Here is a 19,133-nt window from a genome sequence, read left to right on the forward strand (position 1 = left end):
CTTAGATCAATTCTTGTACGTCTTTGTGTTGTGTTCTTGTGCAGGAAGTTTGTAGTGCGGTTTTTTATGCAATGAAGTTCTGAATTTATAGAGAAAAATACCTCTTGGATTTTAGGAAGCGTTTGAGCGAGACCTGCTAAATTCCTCAAAGAGACGAGTTTTATGCAATGTGTATCACATCAGGAAACAAGCTAAATTAACCGGGCGGCCTTGGCGATGTTACCTAACATAATAGTTTCAACAAAACAAATTAGTTGTCAGTATCGCGATCAGTTGTTTCTGGTAATTAAGCCCAGCACTAATAAGCTCACATTAGTAAGGTTTATATGCAAAATATAATTAGCTAGTAAGCATAGTGCAAATAATTTTGTTTAGGTGATCTGAATTCTATGAGTTCCTTAAATAAAGTGCACCAAATACTTGAGTTTAACAAATTTGGCATTAAACACACCAGAAGATGCTAGCTTCGAGCCACGAATATTTATATGTACCAGATTTTTTATTTTATTAAGGAGATGAGAGGATTCGAAACTATTACAATAGTTTAAGAGACGGAGAAATTTCAAATCTGAAATTCATGAGTAGAAACCCAATACCCTATCCATTAAGATATTGTTGATCTCTTTCTTTTACGAAGTCTTTACTTGTTTCCTTCAAACACTTTCAAAACAAGTATTGTTGCTGCCCATCGGGAATTTACAAATATGTGTGTACGTTTTTTGTTTGAGAAAAAATAGGGTCCCAAAAAAGGTTCTTGTAAAATTTGATACATGTTATAAACTTTTTATTTAAGTGTGATTATGTAAATCTTAGATTAGATTTTTTTTCTAGTTATTCTTCACTATTATGACTTGTATTCCTTGAAGGAGAATGATTTATTCTTTCCCTTATTTCTATAAATAAAGGCATGAAAATAACACATCATCTACACAATTATGCAAACACATCTCTCTCTCTAAGAATAACTATATAGCTTTTTATGTAAGAGTTTTTCTATTTAAACATCATCTCTCATCTAACTAATTTCACCCTAATTTCTATTTACACCCCATTAAAGATTTTAAATTTAAACATTCTCTAGGTTCACCACATTTGTTCCAAACATACCCTATATAAACACCGCCATACCTGATTCTGATTTGGCTGAAACTCTGATTCCGTTGAATGTCATATATGCTAGTGGGAAAAGTTTGAATTTTAATTTTAAACTAGGATTGATTCTACCTCACAGTAACAAAACCCTTTTTTTTGTGATAGAGCAAAACCAATTGACGAATATTTCCACCTGCAAATCCTACAGAGAGAGAGAGAGAGAGAGAGAGAGAGAGAGAGAGAGATGAAAGAAGTTCTATCATAGAACGGTAGTGGTATAATATATCTGAACGTGTGAATTACTGTGTATTCGTATGTATTTTATCATCTCCTCAACACCAATACTACACCCGCAAAAACACCACCAAAAGTGTAATAACCCGTCCCGGAATTTACGTAAAAAAATGGGTATTTTTGTATCTTCACTAAGTTCGGAGGATGCCTTTCTTTTTAAAATTATTTTTGAGTCGTGAGCCCAAGGGGCCCACCCCCGGATTCTGTCCCCCCGAGCCTCTCATTTCTTTCTTCACTCTCAGTCTCTCTTCTCTCTTTCTTTATCTCTGTCTTTCTCTCCCTCTCGGTGCTCCTTCCTCCGACAAGAACACACACACACACACACCCATGCCCACACCTATAACTCTTTTCTAACCCCGTGGTTGTGTTTTGGACGTCAAACCACGAAGAAAACCACCTCGGAGGCATTTCCCAGTTTTCCGACGAGCACCGCCCCTTTCGAGGCAATTTCCGGCCAAACCACGGCGAGTTGGCCGGCGTGCGAGGTATCAATCTCTTCGTCTCGCTGATTACTACAACTTTCCTTTTTGTTTCACCTAATTTCATTGAGTATTGAAGAAGTTATGCTTATTTGAATCTTACCCAGTTCCGGCGGATACCCGTGGCTTCCAGGATGTTTTCCGGCCAACTCCGACCACGATGACGGGAACCAAGGGTATATTTCGATTCCTTACCTTCGGGGCTTCAATTTGGTATATTGAATGACATGTTTTGGTTGAGTTTTGAGCTCCAACGGAGCTTGGGAATTCTCCGGCCGAATTCCGGCGTCCTTCTCCGGCGCACCCAGGCCTTCGGGCCGTTCTTCACCCTCACACGGGCCTTAGGCCGGTTTGGTCTCTGGCCCAAAACCCAAAACATTTTCCTTTTTATTTTTATTTTGTTTCATTTTAAAAACCCAAAGGCCTTAGGGCCTTGGTTGTAGCCCAAACCCATTTCCCTTGTAAATTAGGCCTTAGGGCCGTGTGAACCAAGCCCAAAACCTAATTGGGCCATTGGGCCGTGAGGTTAAAGCCCAAACTCAACCCACCTAAAACCTAAACCCAATTATCCTAACCCAAACCCTTTAGGCCCAAACCCGGATCCAACCCAAAGCCCAAAACCCTAACCCAAAACCCATTGACCCGTGACCCTGACCCGTTTGACCCGTTGACCCGGACCCGGTCAACGGTCAGCTTTGACTTTGACCGATCAACGGTCAACGTTGACCGTTGACTTTTTGGGTTTTCATGCGGGACCCCTCCTAGGCTAATTTCGAAGTCCTGAACCCGTTTCCGATGTCCGTTTTCCCAAATTCAATCGTTTGAGTAGAGTTTGACTAAGTGTACCCTTTATGTGTTTAGGGGCGTTTAATTGTGGCGTTTTCGTCTTCGCTAGTGGCGTGGCGTTTCCGTCTTCGCTAGTGGCGTGGCTTTCCGACGGCGAAGTACTGTGAGTGGACCCCTTCTGAAAATGCATGTTTTAATGGTAGAATTGCATACACAGAAAAGCATGACTTTACGATTATGTTTTATGAAACGTTTTGAGATAACATGCTTACTAAGGCTAGTTTGAATTATTACTATTTTTCCTATAACCTATGTTCTTATAGAATATCTGATGGATGACGATATTATATTTAGAACATGTTTAGAACACTTCTTTATAGTATAGATGATGGATGACTTTATACTATGAAGTTGATTTTCAATATATGTATGTTCACTGGTTTTGTACTTACCTAATGGTCCTTTCCGCTACAGGACGTAGGGATAGATCCGGTCCGTCCCGGGCGACGGTTTGGTGTTGGCATAGGGCCTGGAGTGTGTTTTCCTGTGACTGTCTGCTCAGAGACGGGGAGCCGGTAAGGGGCCTGAAGTGCATTTTCCTCTGACTGTGTGCTCAGAGACGGGGAGCCGGCATGGGGCCTGAAGTGTTATATTGGACATTCACTAGTGATTACTATTTTATGCGAATGATGATTTGAGACATTGTACGACATGCTAGGTTTCGGAAAACCTATGTTTATCATTATATATGTGTTTTCATAAAACCTGGGGGTTAGTACGTTGATAACTGTTTTATTATATATATATCAACTTGGTCCACTCATGTTTGTTTTGCGCCCCCTTCAGGACTTAGAATCGAGGCATACAATCCCGACGTCCAGACACTTCCGCATCGGCATCTTCGAGTCCTCTCGGTGTAGGACCCACTCCTTGGTTTCATTCAATTTTATATTATTTTCTTTTAGTATTCTAGATTAGAGGTGTGCTCTGAACACGGTCCTTATTTACATATTTATTATTATTTTATATTTATAAGCTTTATTTATCCCTTGTTTTCAGCATTTGCACTCAATAAATGGCTTTCATCACCTTCGGGTGTCGGCCAGCACGTGCCTATCCTGGTATTTGGGGAATATCGGGGTCGGGGCGTGTCAAAAAGACACCCCACCCAACAGCAGCAATTTTATATATGATTCGAAAAGAAATAAAAAAGTAAACGATAGAAGAAGATGAATGATAGAACGGTAGTAGTATGAGATGAATGCGGAGAAAGGTATGAGATGAATGAAGAGGAAGATGAACGGTAGAACAATAGGTTTTTTTTTTTTAATTTTTTTAAAAATTTTTTAATTAAAACTTACAAAAAAAGGTTAAATATATTTAATAATTTCTGTCATGGATTTTTAAATAAGAAGAAGAAGAAGAGTTCGATGTTTCATGGCTTCACAAAAAATAATTGGATTATAAAGCCCCTCAAACAAAAAAATTCCACAACTAGCTGAAAATAATACAAACAAAATGGTAGGAATAGTTTTGTCATAAAAACAAAAAAAAAAAAAATTAACAAAATAGTGGAAGCAGTTTTCTTCCCACTACCTTGCGAGAAACACACGCGTAATGGAAGGAAACTGTAGTCTCAATCAGATCCAACCGCACCAGCAGGAATACAAAGCAGTTTTCTTCCCACTAATTCACTCAAATCCAATCGCACCAGCAACTTTCATGTAAGCACTGATCTTCCTCTCACTCTATCTCAGTTACCCATTTGTTGTTCATCATCTTGCTTCGATTAAGCTATTTGTGACTGGAACCGTCGCCTTCATTGCCATCTTCCCCAGGTACCCAACTTCCCAATTTAAAAAACTAGGGTTCATTTTTGGGGTTTTTTTTTTAGTTTTTAAATTTTTTTTTTTCTGTCTTTAATTTTGGAATGGTGACTATCTTATGCAATGGGTGAGATTGTGTGTGTTAAAAGAGATTGGGCATTTACAGAGCCACGGAAAATCCCCAAGTCCAATTCTGATTTTTCACTCTTTTCATATTTCTTTGTTCCTTGCAGATTCGTGAAAAGGATTGGGACTACAGAGGCGAAGCTCCGAAAAATTCTGTGGATCACAAAAAGGGAGCAGCAGAGTAATTGATCATCGTCTTTTTCCTTCTTCATTTACATGGTTGCACCGCTTGAAAAATTTCTCGTTTGTTGCTTGGACTTTTGATCAGCATATATTTTTTTTATACATATTTTGTTATGGGTAGTTGGTGGAGGGACGTTGGTCTCTCTTTTGTTTATTTGAGTATTGCATGGGATTGGATTGTATTGCACTTGGTTTGATGTTGTTTAGGTCGGTAATGCAGGGATAGAAGAAACAAAGAGGCCTAGATACACGGAAGGAAGAAACCGCCATTCTTCTTCAAATTTGGATCACAAGAAGTGAGCAACAGAGTAATTGATCATGGTCTTTTATCTTCTTGTTCAATTTTCCCATTTCATTTTTAATATTTTTCAGTTCTCACTCTTCCCGGAGATTACATCTACAGGTCCCTCTTCACAAGATCCCAGCACGTTTCTTTTCACCTCCACTTCTCCATTACCCTTTCGAATTTCTCCAATTTTATTTTTTTGTCATTTTGTTCCTGGGTTGGATTCTTTAGTTTGATTTTAGTGCTGCATTTTTTGTTCTTTTGGGTTTAGTCTCACCTTTTTATAAAACCCAATTGTAAGATAGTTCCTATGTTTGTGCTTTGTATTTTCAACTGTATTATGACATGGATTTGTATCAAGTTTGCGAATTTTGATGTGAGGTTTTTTCTAAGTTGCTCAATTGTGAGTTGAGGTTCTGCATGTGGAGCTTCTTATGTATGTACCCTTTTTGAGCTGTAAAGCTACATGATTAATCAATTTTAGGTGTGTTGATAAGCAGGTTTCTGCTTATTTCTGTTTTCTTATTGATAATTCGGTTTACTTTTGAAATACTGTGTATGTTTACATTGAAATACTATGTATGCAGATTGGCACAAACAGTGGCAATACTATGATTTTGGCCCGAAAGCAGTACCTCCTCTGATTTGTCTTCCTGGAACAGCAGGGACAACTAATGTCTGCTACAAGTAGATCATGTCATTGTCCATGAAGGTAGTTGGCTGGCCTTCATGTAATCTTCATTGTATGTATCACATAAGTCTTTGCATTACTAATATCAATTCCTCGTCTACATTCTGCTCATTTCTTTTTCGTTAAATAGGCTTTGGTGCAGTGAATTAGTGGAGCATTCAAATAGAAATACAAACAGAATTACTGCATTACTAAGGTATCTCCCTCATTTCATTACTAAGGTATTTATATTTGTCATTCTTAATTTCGTTAAATGGTAGACAATCGCACAACATGTTTAATATTTACTTTGAATGCTGTCAAAGGCATCACCTTTTTATGCCTACTGTCTTAATTTTGGTTATGGTGGTATATGTTTGGCTCCCTCCTATTAGTTTGTGCTTTTTGAGCTGTAAAGCTACATGATTAATCAATTTTAGGTGTGTTGATGAGCAGGTTTCTGCTTATTTCTGTTTTCTTATTGATAATTGGGTTTACTTTTGAAATACCATGGATGTTTACATTGAAATACTGTGTGTGCAGATTGGCACGAAGCAGTGTCGATACTATGATTTTGGCCCGAAAACAGTACCTCCTCCTATGATATTAGATTAATTATTTTTAGTTGATTAATTGTTGTAGTGGTTGGTTTTTGATATGGGAAGGTGTTGCATGGAATGATGAGGAGGAGCATAAGCTGTTTTTGGTGGATTAACTTCATACTTAATCATTTGATCATATGAAAACATGGGATCTTCACAAGTGATAACATGACCAGGGCTGTTCTTTCATATATAAACGGTGCAATCTGGTAAATAAGTCAATCTTTTCATTTTCTTTGTTTCTTTGAATGTGCAGAAGGATAAAGATTTGGATGAAAGCATTTTTGCCCAAAGCACTTATGGCTTAGGTAATCATTTTTGTCCTCTATTCAATATCTATTCTTACATGATTATTATAATTTTGTGTATTTTGGGTTGTGAATGTTCATATTATAAATCTCAATTATAAGAAGTTTGACTTCATTTTTACGTTTGTAATTGGTTTCTTTTTCTCCCCAGTTGCGTGAAACTTCACTGTATAATTTATGTTGCTTAGATCTATATATTGAAAATTTGCATACACACCAAAGGCTTCATATATGTTTCCTGCCAGTTGGATCCCATCAAACCAAACTCTGATCATGGTCTTTGCACATAACATGGAAGTTTAGTTTGTTTCCCACAATCCACAACACAACTCCACTGAAAATCAACTTCAACATCAGTTACCACTAAATCCGAATTTGCATTAAAAAAAAAACATAAAATAAAATTCCTCCCCATCCCCAAGTACAAAAAGCACCGCAAACATCATATTTTACTGCTCTCCCACATTTTATTTCACCTTTGTTCTACATTTTGGTAAAAAAATCTTTTCCTTTATTAACGCTGTCCTTCAGCAAACAAAGTAACTCATGAGTATGTGCTTTGTCCTCTACAACAATACATTGAGGTCTTCACATCATCATGATCCTTTGCCCAACATAAGCCTTAGTGAATTGACCAATGAAAACATTATGAGCTTTCCCAAGTAATAAATTCCCAAGTTAATTGATTTTAAAATACAGGGAAAAGGAAAATAAGTTATATTGTACATGCTTCATGCTTGCGAAGGCAATGTTAGAGAATACCGTAATAGGCATTGCTATGTGTGAGAGAGTATCCACATCAACAGTTTCAAATTTTTTGTTTCTAGTTATGTGCAGCCATCTTCCAGATTTCATCCCTCACCACCATACTTGGTATCATACTTTCTGAAACATATACATTGACAATTACAATGGAAAAAAAACTAATACAACACACATTTAGAGGCGCGTAACGCCCGTGATGCAAAAATGCATCTCGCATGCACATTAGTGCGTGCAGAGATGCTAGTAATACTTGGATTCCTCCAATAGTAGTTGAACTCATTCTCTCACTTACAAATAACGTACAAATAACGTATCTTAACCATAAAAATTTCATAACTGAAACCATTCAATTTCTTCATTTTCATTTGATGATTATCCTTATAAAAGAATCATTTGAAATGTATATCATTTGGTCATTTGAATGTATCAAATAGATGATAGTTCATCATTAACATTAACATGCTACTTGGTGCTTACAATATTGATTTATTTGATACATTTGAATGCCTAAACGATCTCTAATTCGAATGATTTTTAGTAGGTATGATCTCCATTGAAGATTAAGAAATAGAATTGTTCTGATTATGATATATATATATATATATATATATATATATATATATATATATATATATATACAAAGTAGAGTAGTGTTTCATTCATGATCAACACAAACAATCACAAGTGTCAATTGGGTACATTGCTACAGTAACCAACAAATTGATTTGGAGTGAATTTTCTTGTTAGGCAGATGTTTGAAACTAGAATGCATACGTATAATATTGAATCATCACAAGGGAATCTTTTGATGAGCATTGAAACACTACCCAGAAAAATGTTTTATTCTGTTACAAAATAATTAATCCACGAAAAAAAAAATGCCAAGACATATGTGCACTTGATACAACTACAAAATACCAAGTACCTCTTGTTATTCGTAAATATTATTATTCCTCTTGGCATATAATTAACTTTTTTTTGGTAAAGGGCATATAATTAACTAGGACCCAAGTTTTATATAGTTATAAAGGAATTAGAGGGACTTCATCATCACAGGCAGTAATTTCTTGAGCCCTTGACCTTTCTTGGAAACAAATTTGACTGCATTAGCATGTTGAGCAGCAGTTTTTTCACTTGGATATGAAGATGGACTTGGAGAAGGAGAAAAAGCGGGAGCAATATAAAGAGCAATCTTTTGACCTTTGGTGCAGTGGCCGGCGAAGGTGCAGGTCAAATAATATGTGTCCGACTGAACAAACTGAAACTCTCCGCCTTCTTGGAATACAAATAAGGGGTTGTCCGTGTTGCAGGCGTCGTAATCCTTCTTGGTTACTATAGCCAAGTCTTGTTCTCCAACTTTAAAGTTGAAGTCTGCACAAACAAATCATATCATCAATATCATCATCATGCATGATCATTATCATCATAACCGTCATCATCATGATCAGTTACGGACCGGTTGGATAACAATATTTGTGAAAAATAAAGACTGAAATTAGTTACTAAACAAGTTTTCAATTAAAAAAAAATACAAAAAATTAAAACTAAAAACGAAATGATTATCAAACGGTTCCTAAAAGTAAATAATAAGCGGAAAGTAAAGAAACTTACTTATAAAATCAGTAACGGACAAGTTATGCTTGGCAGCCCATGCTTCGTACGTAGCAGCGCCACCAGGAGGAATAGTCCAACCCAACTCATCTCCCACTGTATATTCTCCAGCTTCTGCTCCAAGTAGCAATGTTGTGGCAATCACTGCTAGAACAAGGACAACCACATTACTCACATTCATGAGTTTAACCATCTTTTAATTCTCGTGTTCGTGTTGTTTCTTGTACAAAGGAATTTACAGTGCGGTATTGGGATGTTGGAGGTCTGAATTTATACTGGGGAGACTTCTCGGATTTTAGGAAGCGGTTGAGGGCGGCCGGCCAAAATGCGTTGAGTATGACATCCGGCAATTGCAAGGTAGCTGCCCTATGCGAGGTGCAGTACAAATCACTAATTAACTGGTACGTACGTCCGAATATCCGTATAGGGATATTTCAATGAGCAGGTGTCGATGTTAATTATGTTTGGACTAGAAACATTTTTTGTGAATGTTGAGTTGTATATAAAACACTAACCTGCAGGGCATGGCATTGCTGATTCCCTAGCAAAGAATTGTGACAGATATAACATTGGCCACCTCATTCAATTAAGAAATAGGGCATTTTAAATGGTAATTTTGGGTCAGTTGTCGACCCTTTATGTTCCCAATTTTATAAGTTCAGGTCCAATAACTTATAAAAATGAGGCTGAAATAGAAAAGTTGAACACTAACGCATAAGCTAATCAAAGGTCGAAGAGTACTTCTTTTAAATTAACTCCAAATTACCACAATTTGCATGTAAATGTCCATTTTTATCATAAAAATTCTAGTTTAGACAGTGGTCATCGATATTTTATCATCATAGATCCATGAGGAATATGAACATGATTTGATTCCTCGCCTAAGTAAAAAATTCTTCTAGAGAAGCAATTCAAAATGCATAGAAGCCATGTTCTTCATACATACATATATATATATATATATTAATGGTCCCCCTCTAATATATATGATAACTCAAATTCTCTTAATTTTTTAATTAGAGCATAAATTGGGTAGCAATGTATATAGATATTGACCCTAATGTCAAAACTATAATTTGGGAAATAATAATTTTATTTAGACACACAAAACTAACACACTTTCTTGTACAGACAGACCTTATCAATAATTTTTAGGATCCATCTATATTAGAAAGTGTCGGTAAGTGTTTCAATTATGTGTTTTAAAAAATATTAACCAAGAAAGTGAAGAAGGTTGGCATTTAAGCCGATAGATAGTTCTAATTGCTGTGAAAAAATAATCTACTAATGCTCAAGCCCAAGTCAAGATGATTGAGTTGACCAAGTGCATTAAGGCACGTATTCCCTGAATAATGTTTGGAACTTTGGGTTAAGTATCACCGCAGACAATTGTAATTTCTCTGTTGCATATATGGAGTATAAACAACACAAAAGATCAAATTAAAATCATCATGAATATTGGATCGATGGAAGTCTTGTTGAAAATACAGTATGAAGCATTGAACTCGCAATGTTGAGATAAAATTAACACTCGATACTCAAGAACACGAGTACTAGAAGAGGTAGAAAAGAGCAATGGGAATGGACACGAAAACAGTAGAAAAAGTAGAAGCAAGGGAAGAAGCGTCAGAAGGAGGAGGCGCCGTCGTGGTTGGTGGTGACGTAGGAGTCTCAGTGTCAGAAGGAAGAGGAGGCGTTGTGGTTGGTGGCGACACAGGAGCCGTAGTGTCAGACGGAGGAGGGGCAGGGCTATGAGAAGGTGGTGGGGCAGGGCTAGCTGTCACTTTGATGCTCAACTTCTGACCATCGTTACAGTGGCCGGAGATGGTGCAGATGAAGTAGTAATCGCCGGTTTCGTTGAGGTTGTAACTGGCAGGTCCTTGGTTTAGTACGCCCAAGAGATCGGTGGTGCTGCATTCATCATACGCTTTCTTTGTAAGTGTGGCTACATCATGTCGTCCAGTTACGAACTGGAACACTGCCAAAAAACACCAAATTAAGATCATATTGCATTTGTACGAATAGTAAAAAGTAGCATTTTCACACTTCTGTTTCAGTCATCTGCACTTCAACTGCATATTTTACGATTTCTCGGCTCTCACAAGAGCAGTACAAGAAACTAAAGAATGAGTGTTGAAATCACTAGCCTTAAACCGTCAGCTCGTTTAACAACTATTTCATCAAGCCAATTTTTCAAAAAGTCACCAAAGTAGCTTTTAATTTTTGGTTTTCAAAACATAAAAATGAAATGGTTATCACACGACTCATAAACTAATCAGAAAAGGTAAATAAAAAAAGGTAAAGTTTTGGGTTACCTAGAGTGTCGCCAACTTTGAAGGTGTGATTAGCAGCCCAGGAAGAATAAGTGTTGGAATCAACAATGTTGGTCCAACCAAGATCATCACCAACTGTGTATGATTCAGCTTCTGCTCTTTCTATGACCAGTGCTGCTGCCGCTAACACAACAAAAACTGTCACATAACCAAGCATTTTGTGCGCCATCTCTCCAACTCTCTGGGATCTGTGTTCACAGGTTGCCCCCGCTTATCAAGCTACCTGTTTGGTGTGTTTTGGCATTTCTGCTTCTCTTTTCAATATATAGACATAGAGAGGGACAAACCTTGCTTGCACCATTTGGCAATTGGATGGTGGTTGCAAAGGGGTTGTTAATATGACATTATCAGCATGTGAAGCCAAAGTCAATGATTGGAACCATGTGGGAAAAGTCAACGATAATCATATGGGAGACTTTGAGGCATATAAATTTATTGGGAAGAACTCTTACCATGCTGAAATTGTAATAATAACTTGTTTTATAAAACGCAAATTAGTATTATCTTGTGACAGTAAAGGGTAAATCTTCAATTGTCTGGATTACTAGGTAGTTCGGCTTTACATGCATTAGATTGACAAGTAAGCAAAAATAGTATTTTCTCAATTACATTCCAACTGTTTATTCCTTATACTATTGAGTAGTCCGGACTATTAAAAAAATTAAACAATATGATCTTAACATTAAAATAACTTCTCCAACTCCATCTTTATGTTTTTAATCTTAGCATTACGTGTCTTTCAGTTAATACTTCACAAGGGCGAAGCCACTCATGGACCAAGGTGGGCACTAGCTTAGTGAACAATTTGAGGAAACGAAATTTTTGGTGCTAATTCTTGTAAGTTCATCTACGTAGTGAAAATTAGCCCACCCCAAACAACTAAAAATGGGACCACCAACTTAACAGCTCATATTAGAGGGGAGAAAAAATTATAGCCGCCTTCTTACGTGAAAATTCCCTACTCCGATCTTTGTTAATTACTAATTACATGTTGGTTGAGAATCAAATGGGAGACCTTGAAGGGTAGGCAAAATTTGTTTTATTACAGATAGATGTGTGTGAGACCAAATCAATAAGAATCTTGTATTGCCACCCTCCCTATAATATGAGCCAATGTATATACTCCCCTTGAGCATATTAAATTTGCAATGTTTATCTCCTCCTTTTGCGTGACTCATTTGTTGGCAACTTTATATTATTTTGTCATAATTAATTTTGTATGACTTTTTCCTTTCCAGACAAGCAGATTTTTAATTACTACTACTATATTTTAATATGTCGTGGCTGCCATTACTGTTTTGATTAATACGACGAACATTATGATCACGAATGAACAGCGGAAGTCTTCCTTGTAATCCACAATGAGTGACAAAATTTTCTCCTGCTTTGATTAACACGAACACATTGACAGAAATAAACCATTTTTCTTCTCATGCACACATTGACAGAAATAAACAACTGTCTGTAGAAGGAGAAAATAAACAGTTCTTCTGTCATAAAATGTAAACCCCAAGAAACTTTGAGGTAATGGAAGAATAGTGATTTGTAAGAAGCAAAACTGATATACATTTCCTCATAAGTATATATACTTAATAAGCAGTAGCTAGCTGCTAGCACATAGTTTACGAAACTTAAGAATCGGTTCTGTTATGGCGTTTGTACTTTGAAGGAGATGATAGTCGAGCTCTGAACTCCGACTGCTGCTGCCCGCTTCGCTCAATCATTACCTAAAAACAGAAGCAATGCTGCAGAAGAAATTGATAGTATCAAGAATTGCAACCGAGGCCAACCTTGAGCTCCAATGTCCTGTAACATAGCGTACATAAAGAAACCAATGAGACGAGGAAGCTCTTCCAATAATATAGCAACTCAGGTAATAAAAATCGTTTAAACTGTTTAGCAAGATCACAACGGCTGAAATTCAAAAATGTTACACAAGGCAAAAAGCTTTCGTGATGAAAATCTCATAAATTCTTTTATATTTTAGAGGATCACAAAGGCGTACATCTTCATATTGAGGTCAATATCCTACTGTTCAGTTTATTAGGCACCTTTCGTTATGGTGTTTGTACTCCTATTTTCAATTCTAAACCCAAATGCTTTTATGTTTCCTATGCATCTAATCTAACCCTATTTCTAAAGGCAAAGACAAAAACATTGCAATGACAATCTAAGGAAAAGCAATGGAATTTGAATTTAAATCATTGTTTCTTCAAACCATATTTCATTTAGTTTTAGGGAAAACCCAAAACAAGCAACCCAATCTTCAAGACATTAGCATTCAAATGATTTAGTTTATTGGAGGTAAGAAAATTTGTACCTTTGAAGATAACCGCAACGAATCTGCAGATGATGTTACGAGTCCACGATACCCAATATCATATGCAATCGTCCCATCAGGCTTGAACAGTCCAAAATTTCTCTCAGAAGTTGGTCCCGGTTTCAAGTCTTCATTAAAAATGGCAAAAATGTATGCCTTCACTACAAACTTTGGCCGCATAGGGGTCCCCTTTTTCTTTGCTAGCCTTTTACGTAGATTATAATTGTATGTCCTTGCATTATTTACAGTTGCGGCAGCTTCACTGTCATCTCCACGTGAAGCCCATCCTGTCTCTGTAATAATAACTTCCATCTTTTTGAACCCAGCATCTTCCAATGCTGCATAGGCTGCATCAATCTGAGCATCGAGCATGTTATCATAATGAAGGTCAGTTTTTGGATCGTAAATTCCTTGAGTTTTCTGGAACAGAGCATAATTAATATCAATATTCTCCGGATCACTCATGTAGGCAAGGAATGGGTAAGCATTTAAACAGAAGGGAGACCCGATTTCTGAGAAGAACTCCAAAAGCGGCTTCATGTACTGCTGCTTAATATTATCTTTAAATATACATGAAGAGGGAGGATAAGAATTAGCAAAAACGGCCTGTGAATGTGCAGTAGTAATCTGAACTACATCAGTTAATCCTAGCTTCTTTATCGCATTATAGATGTTTTTGACTGCACCCAAAAGAGCTGCCCACAATTCATAATCAACCCCACCTAAAACTTCATTACCCACAGCAATCCCGCAGATATGTGTGTCAGGAAGGAACGCCTGCACATTCTCTTTAACCCAATCCATTGCATGATCTTCATTGGCACTCATGTCTTTCAGGTACCCATTTGGAAGCCCTACCACTAACTCAAGCCCAGTCCCGCTAAAAGCCTTGAGAACACTGTGATCAGCATCATATATCCTGACATTCTTTATCTTTGCTGCTCTGAGAAGAGTAGCAACTTTATCAGGAGAAGGGATGTTATCTGCAATTCTTCCGTAATTTATTCCATATGCTCCAGTGAATGCTTCCACCGCCACAGAGGCTGGGAAATAACAGAGACAGCATCACCAATCATGTGGTCATGTGGTAATGAAAAACGATGAAAAAGTATTAAGTTCCATGTTTTACACTAAAACTAATATAACTATTTAGTGTAGTAAACCACGCAGGTATTTACAGAACCAATTTCGGCATATTACACTATAGTTTTTTGAAAGCACACCACTTTAAATGGAACCATTAAACTGAAAATTTTCAGTTTTTCCTGAAACGATAAAAATAGTAGATTTTACTCTAGTTTTCTTCTTCAAGATTCTAACAAATTGTAAGGACTGTACGTATCATGTGCATTTAACTTTGAAAAGGAGAAGTACACCAACTGGGAAATTATCAGATTGCCCATAACCGCTACTAGTTGATGAGAAGCTTCAATACATAATACAACTAATGAAAAGGTCATCTACCAGTCCCTCTAAATAGTTTAGAAAAAAATTGTTAATAAATAAGACATCTTTTGCCAACCTGTATAATAAAGAAAAAAAACAAAGGGTAAAATATGGCAGTGAGCCACAGAAACGTTGATCTTGTACATAATCCCCCACCACAGATGATGATATATATACGAAATAAGCCGAAGACTTCCATTAATATGTTTCAAGTTGTCATGCTATCAAATCAATACAAGAACAAGGCTTTACAATATTGTTTGTTTTCTTAATTATGAAACAAATTAAAAACAAACAAAAAAAGAGAAACCCAGAAGTTTGAATATTTTTCACTGAGGAAACTACAAAAAACAACTTCAGATAACCAATAAAGGAGAAAGCCAATCAATCCTCACTTACAATAGACCCAGATATAGACCCAATTTTCAAGATTTACCAATCTTTCCAACAGAAAGCAATCGATACAATAAGAACCTATCATCGAGCAATCGAAGTCAAGAATCACCAAAATACTCAAACCGAATTTCCAAAGATAAAACTTTTCCACTATAAACAATCACACACACACACACACACACACACACACACTCTACTGTTCTATAGTCATCCAATTCATCAAATTGCAGCAGATAACGGTCAAAAATCAATACCAACTCCACAATTCAATTAAAAATCAACAATCTATGATCAAATTCAAACCAAAGAAAGAAATTTACCAATCGGAGGGAAGAACACCAGGAAGACGAGAACAAACTGAGCAAAAAACCAGAAGCTTTTCATGGTCCCAGAAAAAAAAACCAGCAAGAAAAGATTCAAGCTTTGGCAAAGATCCAAAAGTAGAGACCCTTCAAACAAAAACCCTTCAAATTCAATGCAGTGCTTCTTCTTCCTCTGGCATGCCATAAGACATCAATGCCTATATACCCTTTACTCTTTTCCCTCCATCCTTGCCTTCCTCTTGCAGAAAGGAAGCTCCTTTGATGAGGAAAGTAAGATTGGAGAAGGAGAAGATGAACAGAACGGGGGTTTTGGCGATCGTTTTGGGAGGATCAAAGAGGAAAGGGGTTGGGTTATGGGGCTTTTTGCTGCTTTTATCGAGTTCCCTGACAGTGTAGGAGTGTTTGCTTGCGACTGTTGCTCTAATTGGTTTGGTTTTTTTTGGTTTTCTGGTTGCCACTTGGTTTGGGCGGAATTTTGCTTCACTACTTTTCTGCTCCCAGTTGAGAAAAGTTAGATTAGGGCAGAAAAGTTAGATTAGGGAGGTTAAAATTTTAAATTAAAATTTTACGAATTAAATAATGTAGATATTAATGATTAGATTATTAGTTTATTAATGTGCTTAATTTTTTTGTGATATATTATTTAATTTATAAATTTGGTATAAAAATTGAGTTTCTCTAGTATTATATATTGAAACATGAGAGGATGTCACGTTAGAATCAACTTGTTTGTTTGTGCAATCTTACACGCTTGCTTTAAGAAAAGTTTTACTTGAGTATGATGTGGTAAGTTACTTATTATGCAATTTAGTAATGATAAACACATCGAATTATATTGATAATTAATGATAAGACATTTTGATTGTTAATAATGTGTTCATATAGCTACTTAGTATTACGGTGTAGTAGTACTCATGTTTACTTATAAGTGAGAGGTTTTAAGTTTAATTATTGCCAAAAACGAATTCGAACCATGTTTTTATTAGCTTATTGTGGAGTTAAACTGATCTCCCTTAGTGTAAAAAATCGGTTTTAAAAAATAAAATAAAATAATGCATCTGTATATTTCTTAATATTGAATGATCAAATCAGTCACTGGTTAGACGGGTTTCTCATAGGATGATCCTATTTACCCAACTAATCAACTTAATCAGCCTTTTCTTTGTAAGGTTTTACTTATACAAGAAACATGGCTTATCCTTCTTCCCCTCGTAGACCCACAACACCGACCTTGGTCGTCAGAAGAATCAGCACCATGCATAATCAGTGGCATTGGTGACAAGACTCATTTTAAATCTTAATTTAAATATTTTCTGGTAATCTAGTTGAGAAAATAATTGGATGTAAACAAAATCAATCACCCATTGATGAATGATAGTTTTAGTCAATGGGTTAGGTCTATAGTACGTTGGAGTTGTTTGGCAAAGAAAACTAAGGATATATATCAACACAATGAAATTGATAGGTAAGTAATATTAACACTTCAAAATTTTCGTTTTACGCTCGTTATTCTAACCCTGGGAGAGAGTTCGACTCAACAATTGAGCATTGATGAACAGTGATGTCCAGAAAAAACATGAATGATTTAAAAGTGACATAATAGGACAAATAAAAGGAAAAGAAAAGGTTTATTCATTGATTTCTATGATCGAACGGCAATTATAAGTTAAGAACTTTTTAAAGGCGCGTCGAAAATCATCTGTCCCATATTGGAACATGTGTGAGAGAAGATATCCTTTTCGGATCTCTTCTTCACGTATGGGACCAGTACTCTTGTCCTTTGGTCATGTATATTGAAGAAATTTTTATTGTATTAGGAACACAGGTGATCATCACGTGTCATTATATATATAAGTGGAGAGATTTTATTTTTATGAAGTTATTAATTTTTTAACACAAATATCTCATTATTTGTATAGTGACACAGGTGTACCACCCCGTGTTCTTAGCACACTAAAGATTTTCTCTGCATATTGTTGCGTAGCTCAATTACATGTGGGAAGAAAACGAAATATTGAAGAACATTTGGCGGTTTGATCACCATCTTGTTTTCAATTTCTGTTTTCAAATTTAAAAAAAAAACTAAAAATTGAAATCTTTTTTGATAATTAATTCTTTAGTGTGCATTTAGACTGTTTTCTATTTGGCTTTTATCCTTATGTTATTGCATGTTCTTTATCGAAACAGAAAACTTCCCCTGTAAGTTTTCAATTGTATTAACTGAATAATGGATTGTACACTGTGAAGATATATATAGGCTTTGCCTATTTACATAAATACCCCTAATTGCCTTAGCTAATCTCATAACTACTCTAACTAATCACAACCATTCGCACAACTAATTACATTTAGCTTTAACACACTCTTTAAAAGTAATTGAAATGGATGACTTGTCATTCTCCCTAATACACCCCCTCAAGCGAGAAGGGGAATCAGAATTGGTTCCAATTGGAAGCTGGGAACACATATAGGTGAATCTGCTTTTAGAGAGGGACTTGGTGTGAAGATCAGCTAATTGGTTTTCACTGCAAACAAATTGCACCTTAAGGAGATTAACCAGAACCATTCTCGAATATAGTGGTAGTCTATCTCAACATGCTTTGTGCTAGCATGAAAGACGGGATTACATGCTAAGGATATTGCTAAGATGTTGTCACACCAAAGTATAGGCAGTGTAGGTAGAGGAAAATGAAGATCTCTGAGAATTTTGCAAACCTCAGTGATTTTTGCAGCTGTGTGAGCTAACGAGCGATATTCAGCTTTTGTAGATGACCGAGCAACAATACCTTGTTTCTTGGCACTTCAGCTAATGAGATTATAGTCTAGGAACACACAATAACCATTAGTAGAACGCCTGTCAAATGTGCAGCCAGCCTAATCAGCATCAGAGTATGTTGAAAGGTGGATTGGACTCTTGGTGAACCACAAACCATGTGAAATAGAGCCTTTGAGAAACCTGAGAACTCTTTTAGCTGCCTGAAGATGTTGTTCCCTGGGAGCATGCATAAATTGGCAGATTTGGTTCACAACAAAGGTAAGGTCCGATCTAGTCCACGTTAGATATTGTAAAGCGCCTACAATGAAACGATATTCAGTGGGATTGGACAAGAAAGGCCCACTGTGATCTAATTTCTTGGAACCAAGATGTGTGCAACAAGGTTTTGCACCCTCCATGTTTGTTTTCTTGAGAAGATCAAGTAAGTACTTGGTTTAATGAAGAAATATGCCATGTGAGGATCTGTGTATCTCTAAGCCCAATAAATAGTGTAAGGGACTAAGATCTTTCG

General features: G+C 36.5%; 3 protein-coding genes across 3 annotated transcripts; all 3 read right to left on the bottom strand.

Annotated features, from left to right (window-relative positions):
* Positions 1-8,071: 8,071 nt before the first annotated feature.
* Positions 8,072-9,338, bottom strand: LOC137730751 (early nodulin-like protein 15). The gene is made up of 2 exons (XM_068469714.1): positions 9,029-9,338; positions 8,072-8,788 (listed from the first exon to the last, which is right to left on the bottom strand). Exons 1-2 carry the CDS (start codon positions 9,219-9,221, stop codon positions 8,451-8,453), a joined length of 531 nt encoding a protein of 176 aa, XP_068325815.1. The 5' UTR covers positions 9,222-9,338; the 3' UTR covers positions 8,072-8,450.
* A 1,185-nt stretch (positions 9,339-10,523) lies between these two features.
* LOC137731162 (umecyanin-like) lies at positions 10,524-11,575 on the bottom strand. Its single transcript, XM_068470274.1, has 2 exons — positions 11,344-11,575; positions 10,524-11,006 (listed from the first exon to the last, which is right to left on the bottom strand). The coding sequence occupies exons 1-2, from the start codon at positions 11,528-11,530 to the stop codon at positions 10,582-10,584; spliced, it is 612 nt and encodes a 203-aa protein (XP_068326375.1). The 5' UTR covers positions 11,531-11,575; the 3' UTR covers positions 10,524-10,581.
* A 1,251-nt stretch (positions 11,576-12,826) lies between these two features.
* On the bottom strand, positions 12,827-16,304 carry LOC137745535 (glucan endo-1,3-beta-glucosidase 14-like). Its single transcript, XM_068485498.1, has 3 exons — positions 15,844-16,304; positions 13,682-14,724; positions 12,827-13,167 (listed from the first exon to the last, which is right to left on the bottom strand). Exons 1-3 carry the CDS (start codon positions 16,028-16,030, stop codon positions 13,078-13,080), a joined length of 1,320 nt encoding a protein of 439 aa, XP_068341599.1. The 5' UTR covers positions 16,031-16,304; the 3' UTR covers positions 12,827-13,077.
* Between the last annotated feature and the right edge of the window lie 2,829 nt (positions 16,305-19,133).

The sequence above is a fragment of the Pyrus communis genome, chromosome 1 (genome assembly GCF_963583255.1).
Source record: "Pyrus communis chromosome 1, drPyrComm1.1, whole genome shotgun sequence".
Taxonomy (NCBI): domain Eukaryota; kingdom Viridiplantae; phylum Streptophyta; class Magnoliopsida; order Rosales; family Rosaceae; genus Pyrus; species Pyrus communis.